Source organism: Stigmatopora nigra, chromosome 10, assembly GCF_051989575.1.
Source record: "Stigmatopora nigra isolate UIUO_SnigA chromosome 10, RoL_Snig_1.1, whole genome shotgun sequence".
In the NCBI taxonomy this organism is placed as follows: Eukaryota; Metazoa; Chordata; class Actinopteri; order Syngnathiformes; family Syngnathidae; genus Stigmatopora; species Stigmatopora nigra.
Genome location: NC_135517.1, coordinates 4,381,023 through 4,399,329, shown reverse-complemented (window position 1 = coordinate 4,399,329; position 18,307 = coordinate 4,381,023). Strand labels below are relative to the sequence as shown.

Sequence of the window (18,307 nt, the reverse complement as noted above, 5' to 3'; positions counted from 1 at the left end):
ATTACCGTGAATGTCAGCCAGTGAATTAATTATCTTTGACTAGAAGTCAGATCAATAAATTGTGCATTTAGTTTTTTTCAAATATCAGTAGTGTGAAGCATTACAACACAGCTACATTGATGCTATTGGTTTAAATGTCAATGACGTCATAGCTCAAATGCTAGTGAAGACGAAATGGAAGCCCCATCATTTTGGTTGTGAAAGTATTAATAAAATAGCCTTTCGACTTATTTGTTATACCTCCAAAGAAGTGCTTGCCTCTTCTAAAAACGTCAAAGTCAGGTCACTCGTATCTCATGGCATTGCTGCAGTTGCTTTTCATCCTTCAAATAGCTTGAATAACACTGAGCATGATTAGGGTTACGAGTTGGTGCGGGATACTTATTACACGGTCAATGTTGTTCGTGGTGTCCCAGTCTATAAACCACAGCCTCCAGGTCCACTTCACCAACATATTTTTCTTTTACCTTTTCAGTGGGTTAGAATGGAAAACCTGCACCCACTGGGGCTCTTTCTGGAATAGTTTTCCCACCCTTGGGTCATAACAAAAACCAGGACCCACAGCAGCGTTTGAAAACAGTAATTTTCCTTCAAAAATAACTTTGAGTTGAGAGTCCAAACTTTAGACAGAGAAAGAGAGAGACCTCTGTTTAGGTTACATCTTGTAAACAAACAAGTGGTTGCGTCAACGTGCAAGCATGCAAAGAAGTAAAATATCTGCTTCAGATGGTTGCATGTCACTAGTTGGCTTCAGTTTGAACAACCAGCTCGCTGTCTACAAACAAGGCACTGAACTCGTGGTGCTTATTATGGGCAGCTCAATCGACGCATGCAAAAGGAATAATAATAGATCTTTAAGAAAAAAAACTAAACAAAATCCTAGTCAATGTGGAATGAGCATTCTTCTCTCGCAGTGGAATGTTTAGAGGAATTCTGCCAGAAGTGCCAAAGGAATCGTAAATTGTGACTGTGTGCTTTCAGCCGCAAAACCTTTGCTTGTGCAGCGTGTCCGACATTGACGCAAAAGGTAGAAGTACTAAAAGCGCGATATAAGCGTGGATGGATCAATGGATGGATGTTGCGGGTGGGCGGGTTAGGACGAGTTCCTTACGACAAGCTGGCACGTCACTTGGGCAAAGGCCCCATGCATAAGGAATCTTCCTCGCTGATGGGCTCCAGTTCCTCGGTCCGCACGGCGTGCGTGATGAGCTGCAACTCCTCGGAGAGCGTCTCGGCACGGTACGCCACCCGAATGTCGGGGAGATTGGTGCGGCGGATGTCGTTGCTTTCCGGACCTTCTCTGTAATAGCTGGGACCCAGCCAGTAGCTTTTGGCCTAAGGGAGAAACAGTACTTTTTTAAAAAACAAAACTTTCTGGAACGTACGGAAGCAGATTTTCAGAATCATTTACTTTGTGTGAAAAGCCACTCATGAGAACACTGTTTCTTGCCAGTTCACACATGTCGCAGGAGCTTAGCTTCCATACTTGAGTGGCAATGCTGTACTCTTCCATGAGAGGCTCCTGGGCAAACACACACATGCAAACACTGTTGGTTCATCCTGCTCATTTCCTGCGCCAACTATATACTGGCGCTGACCTTGGTAAAGTGGAACTGGAGAGGGTCATCGGTGGACAGGGATACCATAAGACCTCTTGACAGATACTCTGGCAACGGATTACGGTGGTAGCTCAGGAACAGGCTGTTGTTGCTCAGAGGAGACATGGCGATGCCAATCTGGGCTAGATAGTACAAATACTGCAGTACAGGGGCCTGCGGGGTCAAAAACGTTTGTTAATACAGCTGTTCAACCATTTTTCACTTTTTTTGCAGCAGCTGTCACACAGTTTTGCAACACATGCTCAGCTTGCTAACAATTGTCTTATCATAAAAAATAATAATAATACAAATAACTACAACTACAACAAACAACAATAAATACTCTTCTTATTTCAAATTGCATTCTTTTTCAGAAAAAAACACTTGTAAATGCTTGTTGGTAATGTATTATTTTTTTAATTAAAAACAAGCTGTAACTGAATATTCTTTTGATGAATTCATCATTTTATTTCAAAATTAAGGTTGAAAACAGCAAATATTCTTATTTTTTCAATTGAAACATGTAAATATTTGCATATATCTGTAGGTTACGACCCTTTATTGAAGACTACAGACTATATTTTTATTCTAGCTAAAAAAAAAAGAAGTCTATGCCAATGATTAACTTTCCCGGTCCACAGAAAGTGACGTGGTAGGCCGAATCTGGCCCCCGGAGTCCTTGAGTTTGATACCTCAAGTGCATTGAGATATAAAAAAATAAAAATGTCGACTTTCTCACATTGCAATGACATCATCGATACACTAGTATACTGTTGTGCAACTGACCTTTCTGAGCAGCAGACCATGAGAGATGTTCTCCGACAGAATGAAACCCGACACCAGGTGATGGATCGGCCCCGCCTCCCCGCAGTGAGGTCGCAGCACAAACGTATGAAAGTTTCGTCTCCTGTGGTAGACGGATTCATAGAAATTAAATCAACACAGGAAAGTCGGTTTAAATTGCAACATGGAGTCAAAATGTCACCGGCGCAGATGATTAAGCACAGTCATATTGGCGAAGGTGTAATAGAGGTAGTAAGAGTAGGGCGGGTTGTCCTCCTCTCTCCAATTGGCTGGTAAAGGACTGTCTAGATTGAAAATGTGGTGCTCAGGTTTGGACTCATCATCCACACTATCAAAGCCCACCACCTGGAGAATGGGGAAAGGCAATTAGCCTGGCAAACTAAGAGTTAGGTCTAAAAAATGGACGCTCACATGCTCCAAGAAGAGATGCAGCTCGGGATGACTCTGGGGGTCGATGGTGACTTCAAACAGCGGCACAAAGATGTTCTCTAGCATCTCCTGGAAGTTAGCCAGCTGCTTCTTTGTGTGATACACGTCACTGAAGTGTGAGAGAAGAATAGAAAGAACACTTGACCCTCCAAGTAACAGCAACAGTAACAACATTAACAGTTTGACAGTTTCAATGGTAACGTACCACATTTTGTGTACCAGATCAGCACTAAAATAGATATATATGCAGTAGCAAGAATATGTGAATTGGGTTTTCCATTAAAGTCAGACTTACAAAAGGCGTGGCACCTGAACTAGCCAGCGCACGTTATCGGAATACACCCGGTGTTTTATAGCCCACTGTGCCAGCTTATCCCATTCATCCCTGGAGCGACCATAGATGGACAGCCGCAGCTCAGAATTTTGGTACTTGCTCTCCTCCAGGTCGTACATAACCTCCTGCAAAAAAATACCAAAATGTTCATGTTTGCATTGAAAGTTCTTAAAAAAAGTATTATTAGCTAAAGTCTGAGATTCCAAATAAACATTAAATTGGATGTTGACACGATAAAAAAAAAAAAATTGAACATACTACTGAAAAGGAAGATTACTATATAGTTAACTCATTCACCACTAAAGGCATATAAACAATGTTTTCATTGAATTACTCATAAATAACTAAATATAAAACATGTAAAATTACATAAGTGCAGGAATTTTCCTTTTTTTTTTTACATGGTAATTATTTCATAGCACTTTTAAATAAAACATGCAGTAAGAAACTTCTTCCAAACCTTGACTATATGTGCAAAATATTTCCCTTCAACATGATTGTCAGTTTTGATGAATATCTCTCTAAGAATGGACTCTCCAATAGGGTTGTATTTGGCATTGAACTTGTCAAAGCGATGGAATGTGTTGCGGTCCTGAAAAAGAAAAAACAACAAAATCAGTCAGACAATTATTATACTCTCATAAACTGATATTGTCTTAATTTTCTTAATTTTTCACCGCATGCATGTCCAGCGTGTCGACGCTCAGGTCAAAGGCCGTCAAGTTCATGGTCTCGAACACCTCCTTGAGAGTTTGACCCCGTCCGTGCTCAATGTGAACAATCTCCTGAGGGTATTTCTTCATGGCCCTCTTGATAAAGCGCAACAGGTGCTTCTGGTTCATGCAGGAGGATGCATGTATGTGTGTGTCTACCTGAAGTTACATTCAGATGGAATTTATTCAATATGGACAAAGAATCAATTCTAGTAGAAGAGTCATTTGGTTATGCGGATTGTGGATTGTAGTACTCATGTTACCTTGCGTATGTTGTAAAAGTCTCTGTGAGGAACTTTCTTTTGGGCAGCCAGTTCTTTCATCTCATTAAGGAGGATGTGCATTTGAAATTTGGAGCTTAGATATTGTAAGCGACGGTAGCAAAAAGACTTCCTGAAATGGACAAATCAAAAGTTCAAACAGACGTCAATATTTTTAATATAATTTGTGTAATGATATCATTAAGTTACTTAATATAAATTCTATTTTACACTGTTTCTGATCATGAAATATTAATACCAAAATGTCACATTACCAACATAGAGGATAAAATATCAGTATTATGAGGCAAAGACATAAAAACAAAAATATAAATATGAATAAACACAAAAAGTACAAAATGATCATAATGATGCAGGTACTGTCAGATATTATATTGTATTTATATTATGAATGGATATACTATTCTTGAAATATTTAAATATTACTTTTTATGGAAGATTAAAACATTAATTCGTCATAATGTAAAGAATTTAGAACTCCCTTATTAGAATGAAATTACATAGTACAATCTAATAAAAACTTGCTGACAAAAAAAGGCAAACGTACACATATAAACCCTAAATTTTAACACTATACTGAATTGAAAAAATAACACATTCAACTAATACTTACACTGGGCCATTTATGATGAGAGCCATCATTACATTCATATCTGCGATATATTCCTTCAAGTCAGGATACGGAAGATCTAATAATGTCCCTCTAAAAATAAAGAGGTCCATTAAATTTCAAACCCACAATTGCAAGTTCACCTCCCATATTAAATAAAACCTACTTTTCCATGTTGTTCTTTTTAGTGTAGACATGCATTATCCCATCGATCATTTTGCAACCATATCCCATATCTGAAGGCAGATTTTTGGGGTCCAGATTGTCGTAAGGGTGTGTCTCAGAAACGGGAGGGTGGACAGGAGCATCTGTAAGAAAGAAAAAATAGCACGTTATTTCTTAGTGCTCCCAAATAGCAATAATGTCATTTACAAAAATAGGTGATATAGTATTTCCTTTTGCATTAGAAACGACTACTATTTTTAACAACCCTTTTAAAATAAAGCAGAATAGAACTGTAAGAAATTAGGATGGCTTGCAAGATATATAGAAGAAATATAAAAGAAAACATTTTTTAAACTGAATGGAGAAAGACTATTCTTTGTTAGAAGAAGGCAATCATGCGGTGTGATGAATACAGATTTGGCAGCAAGAAATGAGGGCAGATGACTTGATTATAAATGATCTCCTAAAATGACACACATTTCCATGCATTGGAGTTTAGTATAGAGGAGTTCACTGAAATATGACTTCCCAGATTTACTGCCACAGTGTCAAAACTAAAACCTCATTGATGAGTTTTAAAGTATTTATGTGATACTTACCGGCATCGACGGGAGTCTCGGGAAATCTGTCGTAGATTCCCATGTCCAGCGGCTTCAAGCCGAGATCTTGCAAGGCGTGAGCTGTGGTCTTGCAAAAGGACTGCAAGGATCTGTTGATGTATTTCTCCCGAATGAACAAAGCCTTCACCACGCATTTGGCAGCATCAACCAAGTCAGTGAAAGGCACCTGAAGGAAGGGAAAAAATATTTAGGAGCATAAAGGTTAGCTGGAAAAACCATGGTGGTCGATTTCTTTAAAAAATGTAATGCTGCAAACAAAGCCCTCCTCCTCACCCCACATTTTTCTTCTCCAGATATTGAGACCCGCTGATACTCTCTCTCCATTGGCATTTCCCGTGCTTTAAAGCCATGATCACCAACATCAACACTCTTCTCCTTCATTAACCTTAATAGAGTCAGAAAGGGCAGTTCTGAGTTCAAACATATTAATGAGTCGATTCCATATTAAGAACTTTGTTGAATTAATCTCTAACAGAAGCCTTTTTCCCCTTATCTCATCAGATTATAATATTTCAAGTCGCATAAACAGAGTGTACCCTTACAGCGAGTAATAAATACCATCTATCAACTTCCTAGTGAAGGGCAATAGGAGGTCTAAGGCATTATACGTTTAAAATGTCCTCCAGTGGTCAAACACTGAGCTTTGTAAGTAAAGTATATTCCGGCATATCTCCTTTTACTATCATAGAAGTTATTTATCGCTATGCCACTCTGAATTTATTGCTAGGCCTTTCAATCCGGCCCGCCGACATTGTCCAAATAATGTTTTTTATTTTATTTCTTAATGCATTCCTTTTTACTTTAATGATGAGTGATGAGTATGTTAATACTTTAGTCCTTTTTTTCTGTTTATGTTCCATATTTACCGTTAACGGATGCACTTTTTTTATATGTATCGTATCTTGTGCGGACCCAGCCCATCTGGCAAATTTTTAATGTCAATGTGACCCCTCGGCCGAAAAATTTGCCCACCCCTGACCTAATTTGTCATGATTAATAGGTTCCAAGACCCTCTACAATAGGTGAATATTTGTGATGTAGGGACAGTGTTTTCATGGTGACTATTTAATCTTATTATAAATTTTAAAACACTATCTTTACTTGACTCCAGAAGGCAGACATTGGCCATACTCTACAATTTTTCCAACCCACATCTTACCTGATTATCCCTCATATGACCTACAATCATAGCAGGTCAATGATCGAGCAAAATCACAAAGTAAAGCAGAGCGCACTCACTCGATGTCTGTAGCACTGTCGATTTTCAGGAGGTCCTGTTTGGCGCGGACCAAGATCTCGGGCTCAAGCCTTGGCGGCGTGCGAGGCAGCGGCGCAGGGAAGCGTGGAGGAAAGGACGGCGAGGGACAAGGAGCAGATGAAAAGTTAAGCTCACTGACTAAATACTGCTATACATAGGACACCCATAACCACATAGAAACAAGCACACGCCTTCTGCTTAAAGCATTTTTAGCATTTTGAAGTAATCAAGGTGATTTTCAGAAACATAATGACCCAAATCATCAGATTAGCGGTGGAAATGCAAACAGCGCCAAGTCATCTCATTGTGTTTACGTTCAAGCGAGTAAAGCAAGCACGAGTGGGAGCCAACACTCGTCTGCTATACTGAAGGATGTGATATAGTAGTACTGCGCTTTTGTATGCATGTTTTAAGTTCCTCACTTAATGTCTTGGCTGATCTGCCTCTCGAGACGGTGCCGGCGCTCCTCCAGTTGCTCGATGGGGCTGTTCTCTGGGAACTCATAGGGGGCGCTGCGCATCTCGCTTTCCGCCATGCTGCGCGTGAACAGTTCCTGACGTCAACAGTAGGAAAATGCAGTCGTCAATGGGAGGAAGAACGGTGAAAAATAAACCAGATCTCTGGCAAAGGTTGAATCATCTGTCACTGGCCGTGTTGATATTGCTCAGAGTCCAAGAAGTGCATATTTTAAAGTTATCATCTAGATGTAGAATTTCACAATATGATGAAGATGATGTGATGCGATTTCATACATTTTCTCTCAAAATGGGCACAGTTCAACAGGAGCATATAACTTGTTGGTGAAATTTACACATTTATCCTTTAAAATTGTCATTAGAGTATCTTGCAAATCTTTATCATAATATTTTGTGAAGTTATTGGCATGACTGCATTTCTAATATTTTTTTTCTTGAAGGCGTAGATGTTCTTTTTGTAAAGTTTTCACTTTTTTTTTTAAACTTGATTCACACGTGAACAAAATTAAAGGTTGTTGCCGACAAAAATATTGACATTACACATACATATAAAAATGCCATACTTGATAATACCACGAAAACAACTTTATTCTTTTCAATTACTTTTCACTAAACTGGATTCATATAAATATCAGGATGCCCTAAAAAAACAGGGTCCTAACTTGGATCCGTATTGTCTTAATTATTTCTTTCCCTTGAATAAAAGACACTAAAATAACTCCCATTTTTATTACGATCTTCTAAACTAGTTTTAGCTGCAGTCTCATGTTAGTCAGAGGATAACTTAGAAAAATATTGTAACATGATCCTCAGAAAATGAAATGTTTACTTTTCTGCCAATTTTAATTATTATTATTGACTTCCAATGATATTCCTGTAATTTTCAGACTTTATTGGCATCATTGAAAAATAGACCACATAAAACAGTCTTTTTTAAAGTAGTATAAACAAAGCAATGTTAACTCATTCAATGCCACCCAAGTTTGAAAGACATCAAATGCATTACAATTTAATGTACCTTTACATAACAGAGTTGGATTCTCACCTCTGCAATCTCTTTGTATTTCTCTTCCATGGAGGTTCGTAGGTCAACTGGCAACTGTTTCAAAGAGACAGGTGTCCCTGGGAGGGAACGCTGAGGCTTGAGGGGTTTGGACCCAGACACACCAAAAAGATCTGAAAAAATTCAAATAAAAGTTGATTAAGTAGACTGCTTTTAAATAGCAATACTTTCTTTGGTAATGTTATATTTGTGATGTTATTATCCAAAGACTTGAGGATTATAATCTTTGTAAAAGAAGGAATCTTGATGGATAGGGTTGGATCAGCTGAGAATGTGTATCTTGAATAACTAATGTTTTGGTCAGTGAACATAAATAAAACTGAGTGGACTAATGGAGTGTAAAAGCACATGGTGTGTTCCAGATACTGCCAAATCCTTCACAACGACTTCAATCAGTTAAACCGTGTCAGTTTGAAGTTAAAACAGCTGAAACGGACAATCAATTGACAGTGTTCAACCAGCCAACCAGGATTTGAACCCAAGGCCCAAGGACTGTGAGGCAGACGCGCTAACCACTCATTTGCAGGCCTTACTTATATCTTCGAGCTACAAAAAATAGTTTCTTTTACATGTGTCTATGAAAGAGCTGTATTTTTATTTATTTTTTGCCTGAAAACTGCCTGCAGTAATCGATATATGAACAATGTTCATGCTCAAATATGCAATTATATTTCCTAGTGTACTTCTAACAGAATTTCAAAAAGTGCCCTACTACAAGACACCAAGAGCCACTACAATACAGCAAGAAAATCCATATAAAGTGACCTAAACGGCACTTATTAGACTGTATAGTCCACACTTAAAAAACGAAAAGTGAGGCTGAAGCTGACACAGAGGAGTTTTCCATTATGGAGAACTGCTGAAAACAGATGACGGAGTGCACTCTACTCGACTAATGTCAACACAACTAAAGGAAAAACTAGTAAATGTCTTCCTATTTTGGTCTTTGCAATTCAAGAGAATTTCAAGGAAAGTTCATCCTCAGATAACTAGTATGTTACTGTGTATAGCTACTGTCTAAAAAGATGAATAGAGGACAGTGACATCGTAAAACATGTCAACACACAGATAGTCGTCCTCAGTTTAGCATCTAGTAATCCCCAGCCTGCCTACCACAGATGACTCTTAATCCAGTAACCGCAACACTATTTATCTTTGTCACATCATGTTACTGTACCAGTAGGACACATCCATCCCAGCAACAGGCAGACTAACTAAATAAAAACAACAATTTATTTTGGTATTTTTGCAGGACTGGTTGAATTTTGCATTGAAAATCAAGTTGCGCGATTTGTAAACAACTCATGTCAGATATTCTTGGCAGCAGTTCCATTCATGCCATTCAACAGAGTTGTCCAATTGTTTTTGGTTCCTCCTTTTGGCGAGGTCCTTTTTTGGGGTGTTCATATGAATCGGCTGTTACAGTTCGAGGAAGGTTCTTGCCTCAAGAATGTTGTTGATTCTTTAAAAAGCTTGTATTTTCCAACAAAATGATCCAGTTCCGTCATTTTAAGTGCTGTTCTGGCCCATTTTAACCCATCTAATGCTCAAACTGAAAGGCCCTGTCTACCAAATTGTAGCAGCAATTTTGTTTTGTTATAAACTAGGAAATTATTAAATGAATATTGTCAAACCACATTTTACAATATCAATGCAAAACACTACTACTGGACACCCTTTCCTAATGCTATTGTATGAGAAACTGTTCAACTTGGTATTGTATAAATGAAGCATGCTCCAAATTGCTAGGACAAAAAGTACACTCTTACTCAAGATGTCAAATATACGTCAAAATCTTATCAAAAAATCTAGCGGTTCTGCCTTTTGCTACGATGAGAAAATCATTATTTACAGAGGGTAAAGGCCACTATAGAGAAGAGCAATGTTTCCACTACGGTCTCAGTTATCTTTTTTTTTGAGTGATTAGTTTATGGCAACGTATTCAAATCAATGATTATCAAGGGAGCAACATTTTACGCAAGGCTTTTGTTGAAAAGGTACAACCGCAAATGGAGCTTTTAATGTTGCACCAACAAGTCAAGGAACTATAGATAGAAAGCAGCCAATGGCTATGATCTGACCTTTTTTTTACATTAATTAATTCACACAGTCCCATAAAAAGAAAAAGCAGCCCAATGCTTTTAATGATGTTAATTAGAGTGAGAAAATATTCTCCTATACACATGCATCATAGAGCATCTTGGCACATACTAGATATTATTATCACACCCTTGCACTGACAGCCTGTTTTGCAATAATACGTTAAAATGTGGAGAGCAAAATATATCATTATCGCCTTTGCCAAATTATTATTGTCAAATGCACATCAGGACAAGGAAGAAACTAAAGTGAAAATGTGAAACTGGTTGTTTTTTCTTTACACAAAGCAAATTAAAATGCTGTACAAATACTTCCCTACAAAATGGAAAAGGGTGTAAAAACAAAAGGAAAAGTTCAATTGGCCTTTTTCAATATGGTATCGACTGTTAAATTTTAACTAGATAAAAAAAGAGGAACATATACTATGATTGTTATTTTTTTCCCCGTGAGAGATTTCTCTTTTCTGGCATAAGGCCAAGGATAGTTATGGATGCTTCTTAACAACCAAAGATGAGAATAAACCTCCACTTTAGCTCTTCGTCTTGAACCTTAATCCTACAGCCGAACAAATAGATGTGCACTTGCCTAAAATGTCTTTCCAAAACTGAAATTTGTTCATAGTAATTTTGTTCCCAGTCCTTGGGAGTTTGGCATTGCCACAGCCACCGCGAGGAAACAGTAGACCACAGTAGTCTGCCTGATTTTATCAGACTACCAAATACAAATCACATGACAAACTGCTCAGACAAAAACACTGCAAAATCTCAAGCAATGATGCCAACATTGGTGTCTGGCATGTGTGTTCACCACACTCTAAAGTGGTACTGAGAGGAAAGAAACTACACCACCATAAGCAGATGCCCTTATAATGTCCACCACCCACTGCAATAAACTGAAGCCCCATCCAGCTTTGCTTCGATCAGCATCATAGCAACAGAGCGGTTGAGCAAATGCATGACGCAGCCACCTCTTCCCTGTCCTTCTCCATACGGAAAACAGATTGTCAGCATATTATACACCCAGAAGAGTTTCCTAACACCTGATCTGGGTCTTGTGTAACATTTCTTGAGTCCAAAAAACCTTCTGTGTCAACCATAAAGAAGGTGTTTAAACTTGTAGAACAGTCAACCGAGCAGTGGTCATGATCGAGTGGTGTAAGTTACGGTACCTCCTCTGCTCTGTCTTGTCCTGCTCTCTCTCTCTCTCTCACAGTTACTGTCGCAGTGGCCTGGTCTGAGCTCCTGCAGGATGCCGGGACATTTAACTAGGCCTGGGACGGTCGATGTACCCTCCCCCCGCTGGTCCGATGCACAACAAGAGAATGACAGCGGATAGAGAGCGTCAGAAGAGGAGAGACGGGATATTTTCTTTGCCAGATCGTGTGCTGCTGTAGAACTGGGATTGCAAAATGTGCCCTCTTTTTCCTTCTCTTGTGATGCTCTCAGTATGGAGTTGGACTGGGCATTCCCCTCCTTTCAGTCCTCTCGCTCTCTCGCTCTCTCACGCTCTCTCTCTCTTGCTTCTGTGAGTCCCTCAGCTGCTTCCCGGATCATACCGGTTAGTGGATCACAAACAGGACTGTCTTGAAGCTACTGCATTTAAATACTGGGCTGGAATATATACCACGTGGCATAAAAAAAGGGGAGGGTGAGGGACCCAGAGCAAGCAAACCAGGCTTCATTGTGCATTAAAATGGAGGCGGTCCTAGTCATGTAGCCACTCCTACTTTCCTCCACTTCCTAGCCCCTCCCCCCATAACAAAGTTGCCTCATGATTGTATTGCATTTTCTTTCTTGCGGCAAAAACATTCAAGAACTTATTTTATTCATCCAATCAAGAAGTTTACTTTCCTGCTGCATTTCACTAGTAACCAAGATTTGTTTTTCTGCCATCCAAATATATTTTTTGATTGATTTCCACTGTTCCAAATTCATCTTGAGCTTCTCGGATTCCGAAAAAAAACATCGCCATAGGCAATTATTATTTTTACTCCAAAATTAATCAACACTAAGGGACCCTTAATCACCTTAAAATCAGGAAGTGATTAAAAATAAATAGGTGACCATTAAACACCCCAAAAAAATCACCCACAGTTTATGGACAGAATTGAAGTGTTCCCATGCAATTCCTCTAAAAAATTGCATTTTCTGAAAAGGTGTTTTTATCATTACATTGCATTAATATGTTCTCCCATTCGTGCTTGTTTTCTAGCATTGTCTTTGTTCTCCTCCCACATTCCAAAAATATTCATGTCAAGTTCATTTGAGGCTATCATTTGTCCTAAAATGTCCAAACTTGTTTGTCAATAAGTGCCTTGTGATTGGCTGCCGTTGCAAACATAATGCAACCAAGCATGCATTTATAATCCAAACCAATATTTAGATACATGCCAATTATTTTCATTACTTGAATGATTAGACAAGAATTGTATTTTCCTTTGCATGTATCCAGTAAAACGAATATTTCAGACCTCCAAAGTTCAATTGAATTATTGATGTCAAGGTTTAAAAACATGCCATGGAACTGAAAATAGCATATAGTCAATAAACACGCACTGCTTCTTTGCACATTAGAGGAACAAATATTTGAATAGCCTTAACTTTGCAACCTAAACCATGTAACACTAAAATACATCAACTGTTACATACAATTGTAGCCAAAATATAACAAAAGACTATTAAAGTTAGACATATTGCTAAACTATCTTACAAATTATTCATTTTTACGGGTCCTCAGTGCTGTATTTCATATGCTTACCTGCAGAAAATGCATATTTGTTGAATTATCTATACTCTTGATGTATAATAGTCAACAAAATAGGTTAATTGTCTTACACTGGATGAAATAAGATGAATTTAACATCATACCTTTAGCTTAGAGTTCATCTCATGAATAAATAAATGCGAGAAAATGTGAAAAATCTTCATTTGGTGCCATTTTTTTATTTTGTCTTGTTCCATGAGAATTTTCAAAGCTAGCCTTGGTTCAGATAAGGTTGGGAAACACTAATCTCGACCTTGTTCTTCCAGAGAGCTAATCAGTGGCACATGGGAATATAGCTGTTGTACTTCGTCTTCCAATACAAGGAATAAAAACAGGCATTGCAGCAGTGAGCTAATCTGAAAACTATACCAAAAAATCTGGATGAATTTGCGACCAAATTATACACATTCTTTCCTAAAATGTGCAGTTTGTATTTAAAATTTTGGATCCAACACATCCATTAGGCTCCCCAATTAGACGTTCTTTCTAACCCTTAGTTAATAAGAAAATAGTAATTAATATCAATGAAGTTTGTTGAAGTTACGTTTAAATAATTTAGCTCATGGTTTAAGTGCCCCATTGATTATGGTTATAATCTAACGAGGATATTTTAGGCATAGCAGCTATTTATATCGAATATTTACTTTTACTTTTGAGTTATTTTTAATGCACCATCCCAGGTTTAAGAGGAATTCTATTTCAGGTTTTTTTTGTATGTTTTTTATGCCGTAATGGTTTGCTTTGAAAGTGTTGTATTTTGTTTTTGGAGTATACACTGCGCTCTGGTGGCAACAGTGAATATCCCATAACTTGTCTACCCTTAAATAATCGATCGCTTCAGTTGCAAAACGTCTAACAAAACTGTCAGTAATTGAATTTAAATACCCAAAAGGAACTCTATAAATGGCTCCTTCATTATATATCCTTGAAATATTTTTACATTTCATGTTTATCTCCACAAATAATTTAGAATGAATGTTTTGTACATTTTATGCTCTTTTTAAATTAGACAGTTAATGAAATTGAAGCTAATTATGCCTTGAAGGGGACATTTTACAGCATTTGCAGGACTATTGAGTCAAGTATGTGTTTGTAATAAATAGAGTGGTGTTGTCGGACATTCTTCAACCTGCAAAGGTGAGATAAAAGGGCATCCTTCAACTGACACGGCGGCTTCATTTGGGATTAAACGATATGCCAGTAAACTGAAAATTGATCTCCAAGGGGATCAAACCAAGCAAAGTATTGGGCTTAACCACACTTAAGCAATACAAGGCAATCAATCATATTCATGCGTGTTGAAAAAGAACTCTGTGACATGACCTGATTTGTACGGTGAGTCACTCGTGGGGCCAGTGGTGAATGAATGTTCCCGTTTGTTTTGACGTGTGACATTCTGTCCAATAAAACTATTTACAACAATGGAAAGGCATGATTTTCACTGACTACAACGTGATAATAGTAAATGGCCATGAATTTGATCATATGTTTTAACTGTGTTGGAACTGCAGGACTGGTAAAAAGATGCATAGCATGGATGTGCAGAGAATCTACTCGACCTTGAATCCCACTCTTCCACCTGTTAGGGTAATTGCACTTGAGGCCCTCCTTAAATCCCTTTTCCACCACTGACAGACCTCTTCAGTTATACACAAAGTATCCATAGCCAGAGAAAGGCATTGAATTTCCCATATAAACAAGGAAAAGATCATGTACTCTAAGCCATAGACCACCATTACCAACCGAATTAACCAACCATGGTCAGATTATACAGAATTAAGAATACTATAGACAATAGATATTTCATTTCATCCAAGATAGGAGGTGCTTAGGTTTTCTCCATGGGGACTTTATTTTGATACTAGTTTGAAATTTGAAAAATAAGCTTATCAAGAGATAATGCTTAAGATGTTTTCAATGGTAGTCATTTTTTCCCCTCCAAAAGTAAAGCAGGACTTTTTTTAATTCTCCACATGTGGCTCTTATGACGGACCCGGCCGGCCGGGATTCAGACGGTTCAGCCAAGCGACTAATTGAGAGCATGGAAATGGCTGCAGAGACCTCTAAGTTATTTATTACTGCAGCAAAGATGGGCTTCCTTGGCAAATATTGTACAGTACCTACTGCAGCAGACATGTAAATACATATTTGCGCTTGGCTAAAGCAGACAATGCGAGGATAGGGTTGCATAATTAAATCAATAAACATTACTTATCCATAGTGTTGTCATGCCTCCATTTGATCTATGATAAACTAATAGTGGTAACTAATTAAAAAGGCATGCAGTGTCTTGTATTTGTAGCCTAAATAATTTACATTTTAGACTTTTAATATGACTTAAAATGCATCGTTTTTTTAAATATGGGAAGCTAGAATATTTGGAACGAAGATTTTAAACAAGAAGATGATGCTATTTATAACATTTTAACGTCAACTAATAGTATTCATTTAAAAATGAAGGTTGTATATTCATATATTTAGGAATATTTGTTATTCATGAGAAAATAATTACAGCGTGTTAAAAATGTAATAAAATGTGATGAATAATAATAAACAATACCTGAAAGAATTGCAAATTTCCCTTAAAAATGGACTGAAATTGAAGAAAATATCATCCCTTCATGTCGACACATTGACAAGTAAATGGACAAGATAGACTACTTACACAGCTGTGCAAAAGTGTAAACAAAGATAAGGACTTATCCTTTCCCTCAAGATAAAAATATCATCACTACAAGCCCAGAATAGGTGTCCAAATAGCTCCTCTTTAAAAAAAATCCAACACAATTAATCAACCACAGCTAAAAAAAAAAATACTTCCCACATATCAATAGACAAACAACATTCCTACAAACTTTTGACATCTTCTTGCATCAGCAAACAGTCCTGAACAACAACAACACTAACTATTTAGCCATTCTTATTTTCCCTAAAAGCTCCCTCCCTCAAAGTCACTCACCAGGGCTTGTAGTACTCTGCAGACTCCCCCTCTTGCAAAACGAGGATTTGGGCTTCCCCGAATTATCGTTGGTGGAAAAAGATGCCGACATCTTGCAACCTGCACTTACGTAGCTTGTAAAAAAAATCCAGCCAGAGCTGCGCAGTGGCCAAAAAAGAGAGGGAGGAGGAGAAGCTCCGACACTGGAGTTTTGCCTTACATTGGGGCAGCGAGGTAGCAGGACCCACGCGAGGCTACGAGATGCTCCTCTGCAGAATTGGCTCCTCCTCCTAGCCAGCTGCAGGTTAGGAGCAACGCTACGTAACGGCGAGCTAAAAGCACGGATAACCCAGCTCTTACTAATGGCCATCCTCCTTGGTTGTCCTGGCAACTAGAAAAGATGCTTCAAAGAGCTAATGTAAGGGGATCCAGCCCCGAGAGGACACCATAGATATGGGGAGTGTGGCTAGTGTGTGACAGCTGGAAAACCACTAGATGGCCTGAGCAGGAAGGTGACCGAAGGACAATAGTTGTCCCCCCCCCACCCCTCATTGGTCTAAAAATAGCAGCTATACACAAGCAGACCCCAAGACCGCAGATACTACTGCATTATTGAGTAAAATGGGATAAATTACATGAGGTTTATTGAAGCTCGCTTATGTTTTTGAGTTGTCTTAGCTTGTGTTTCTTGATGAAATAGATCCAGGTTTAAATAGCACTAAGGAAAGGTCACAATCTGAGCAAAAAAACACCTATAAATTAAACAAAAACTGATTTTTAAAAGATGAAAATTGTATTAATTATATTTTGAAAGGTCAACTGCTTTTCTACTCAGATTGAAACAAGAACCACAGTCAACCACACCATCTAGTGATGAGAAAAATGTATGGAAGTAAATGTTCAAGAGGATGTACGTTGAAATTGAAGTTTTAATAAGAAGGAAGAAAAAAAAACCCTGTCCTGGTAAACAGGATTTTTGTGGAAAAGATGGTTTTATAATTACTCTAAACCTCTGTGTGCCTCATAAGAATCAATATCAAGCTATTTGTTTAAACTATGGTAAAACATGCACAATATTGAGCAATGCAGTTTTCAATACTACCAATCAAAGTACATTTACTGCATTTACTGCACTACCTGACCAAGATCAATATGAGAAATTAAACAATAAGTTATCTGTGGGATCCAAATTATTTCTCATTCAAAGTCAACTGTGATTTGACCGTTCCATCACACATTGATGATCGTAAATGGTATAGAAAAATGAATAAATAAAAATGAATGGACATTTGCGCGTGTGTTTGTGCGTGCGTACAATGGATGAGTCACGTGACATCATAACACTAATGTAAACGCAAACACAGACCGATAAAGATGTGATCCGGAAACAACTTTAAAGCATACATAACACAGTATTCTTAGTTTATGTAAAAAGTATGAGAATATTGTGACTTACCACCCCCTGGCCCGGACATAGTTGCAAATGAATCGACGGTCTGGGAAACAGTTGACTAAAGCAGGAAGTCTCTGTCAAAACACGGCGAAACAATGTTTGATCTGATTGTTTAAAACACATAAATATAACACAATCCCGTGTAAACAAGTCAAATACTTTGAAGTATGCTCAAAACATTAGATGCAATAGTTTAGCTTTGTTTTTTTTTAATTATCCATCGGCTAGAGTTCGCACGTGACTAATGGTGACTGCACCGTCCAAACAAATGTTACAATAACGCTGGAATAAATTCTAACGCACATCGTTTCTTTTTATCTTTTACCTTGAATGTGTAAAGAAAGTCTCACTTTGCGTAGATAAACTTAAACGGATGCCATCGAGAAGTTACTGTTAGGTGTTTCCTGTTGTAACGCTCTTATCTTTTCCCAAAAGTCACTTGTACTTTGTTGCTTGACGTCATCATCCACAAGTGGATGATTAAAAAAATAATAATACAAATAATAGAAGCTGACATTGAGGCAACGATGACACCAACATAATAATAATATTAATAATAATGGTGCTGATAATAATCATAAAATAACTTTAAAAAGGATGATGACAATAAAAATATAAAGAATTGCTGACACATTGTTCTTTGGGTGATTGAAGTCCATCACTATAAACTGTCACCCATTAACTAATTTATACAATTGAAAG

The 18,307-nt window shown here is 37.9% G+C and overlaps 1 protein-coding gene across 5 annotated transcripts; it reads right to left on the bottom strand.

Annotated features, from left to right (window-relative positions):
* Nucleotides 1-493: 493 nt before the first annotated feature.
* ampd2a (adenosine monophosphate deaminase 2a) lies at nt 494-18,057 on the bottom strand. 5 transcript variants are annotated; one of them, XM_077726857.1, is made up of 19 exons: nt 17,931-18,057; nt 17,609-17,679; nt 8,334-8,464; nt 7,235-7,365; nt 6,794-6,862; nt 5,828-5,939; nt 5,534-5,720; nt 4,936-5,077; nt 4,773-4,862; nt 4,142-4,271; nt 3,843-4,037; nt 3,626-3,757; nt 3,127-3,290; nt 2,814-2,940; nt 2,584-2,747; nt 2,385-2,505; nt 1,599-1,772; nt 1,412-1,522; nt 494-1,335 (listed from the first exon to the last, which is right to left on the bottom strand). In XM_077726857.1, exons 2-19 carry the CDS (start codon nt 17,625-17,627, stop codon nt 1,126-1,128), a joined length of 2,409 nt encoding a protein of 802 aa, XP_077582983.1. In that variant the 5' UTR covers nt 17,628-17,679; nt 17,931-18,057; the 3' UTR covers nt 494-1,125. The 5 variants fall into 5 exon arrangements, with proteins under 5 accessions (XP_077582983.1, XP_077582984.1, XP_077582982.1 ...); XM_077726858.1 differs by having other exon boundaries at nt 17,956-17,973; XM_077726856.1 differs by lacking the exons at nt 17,609-17,679; nt 17,931-18,057 and adding an exon at nt 16,174-16,622.
* Between the last annotated feature and the right edge of the window lie 250 nt (nt 18,058-18,307).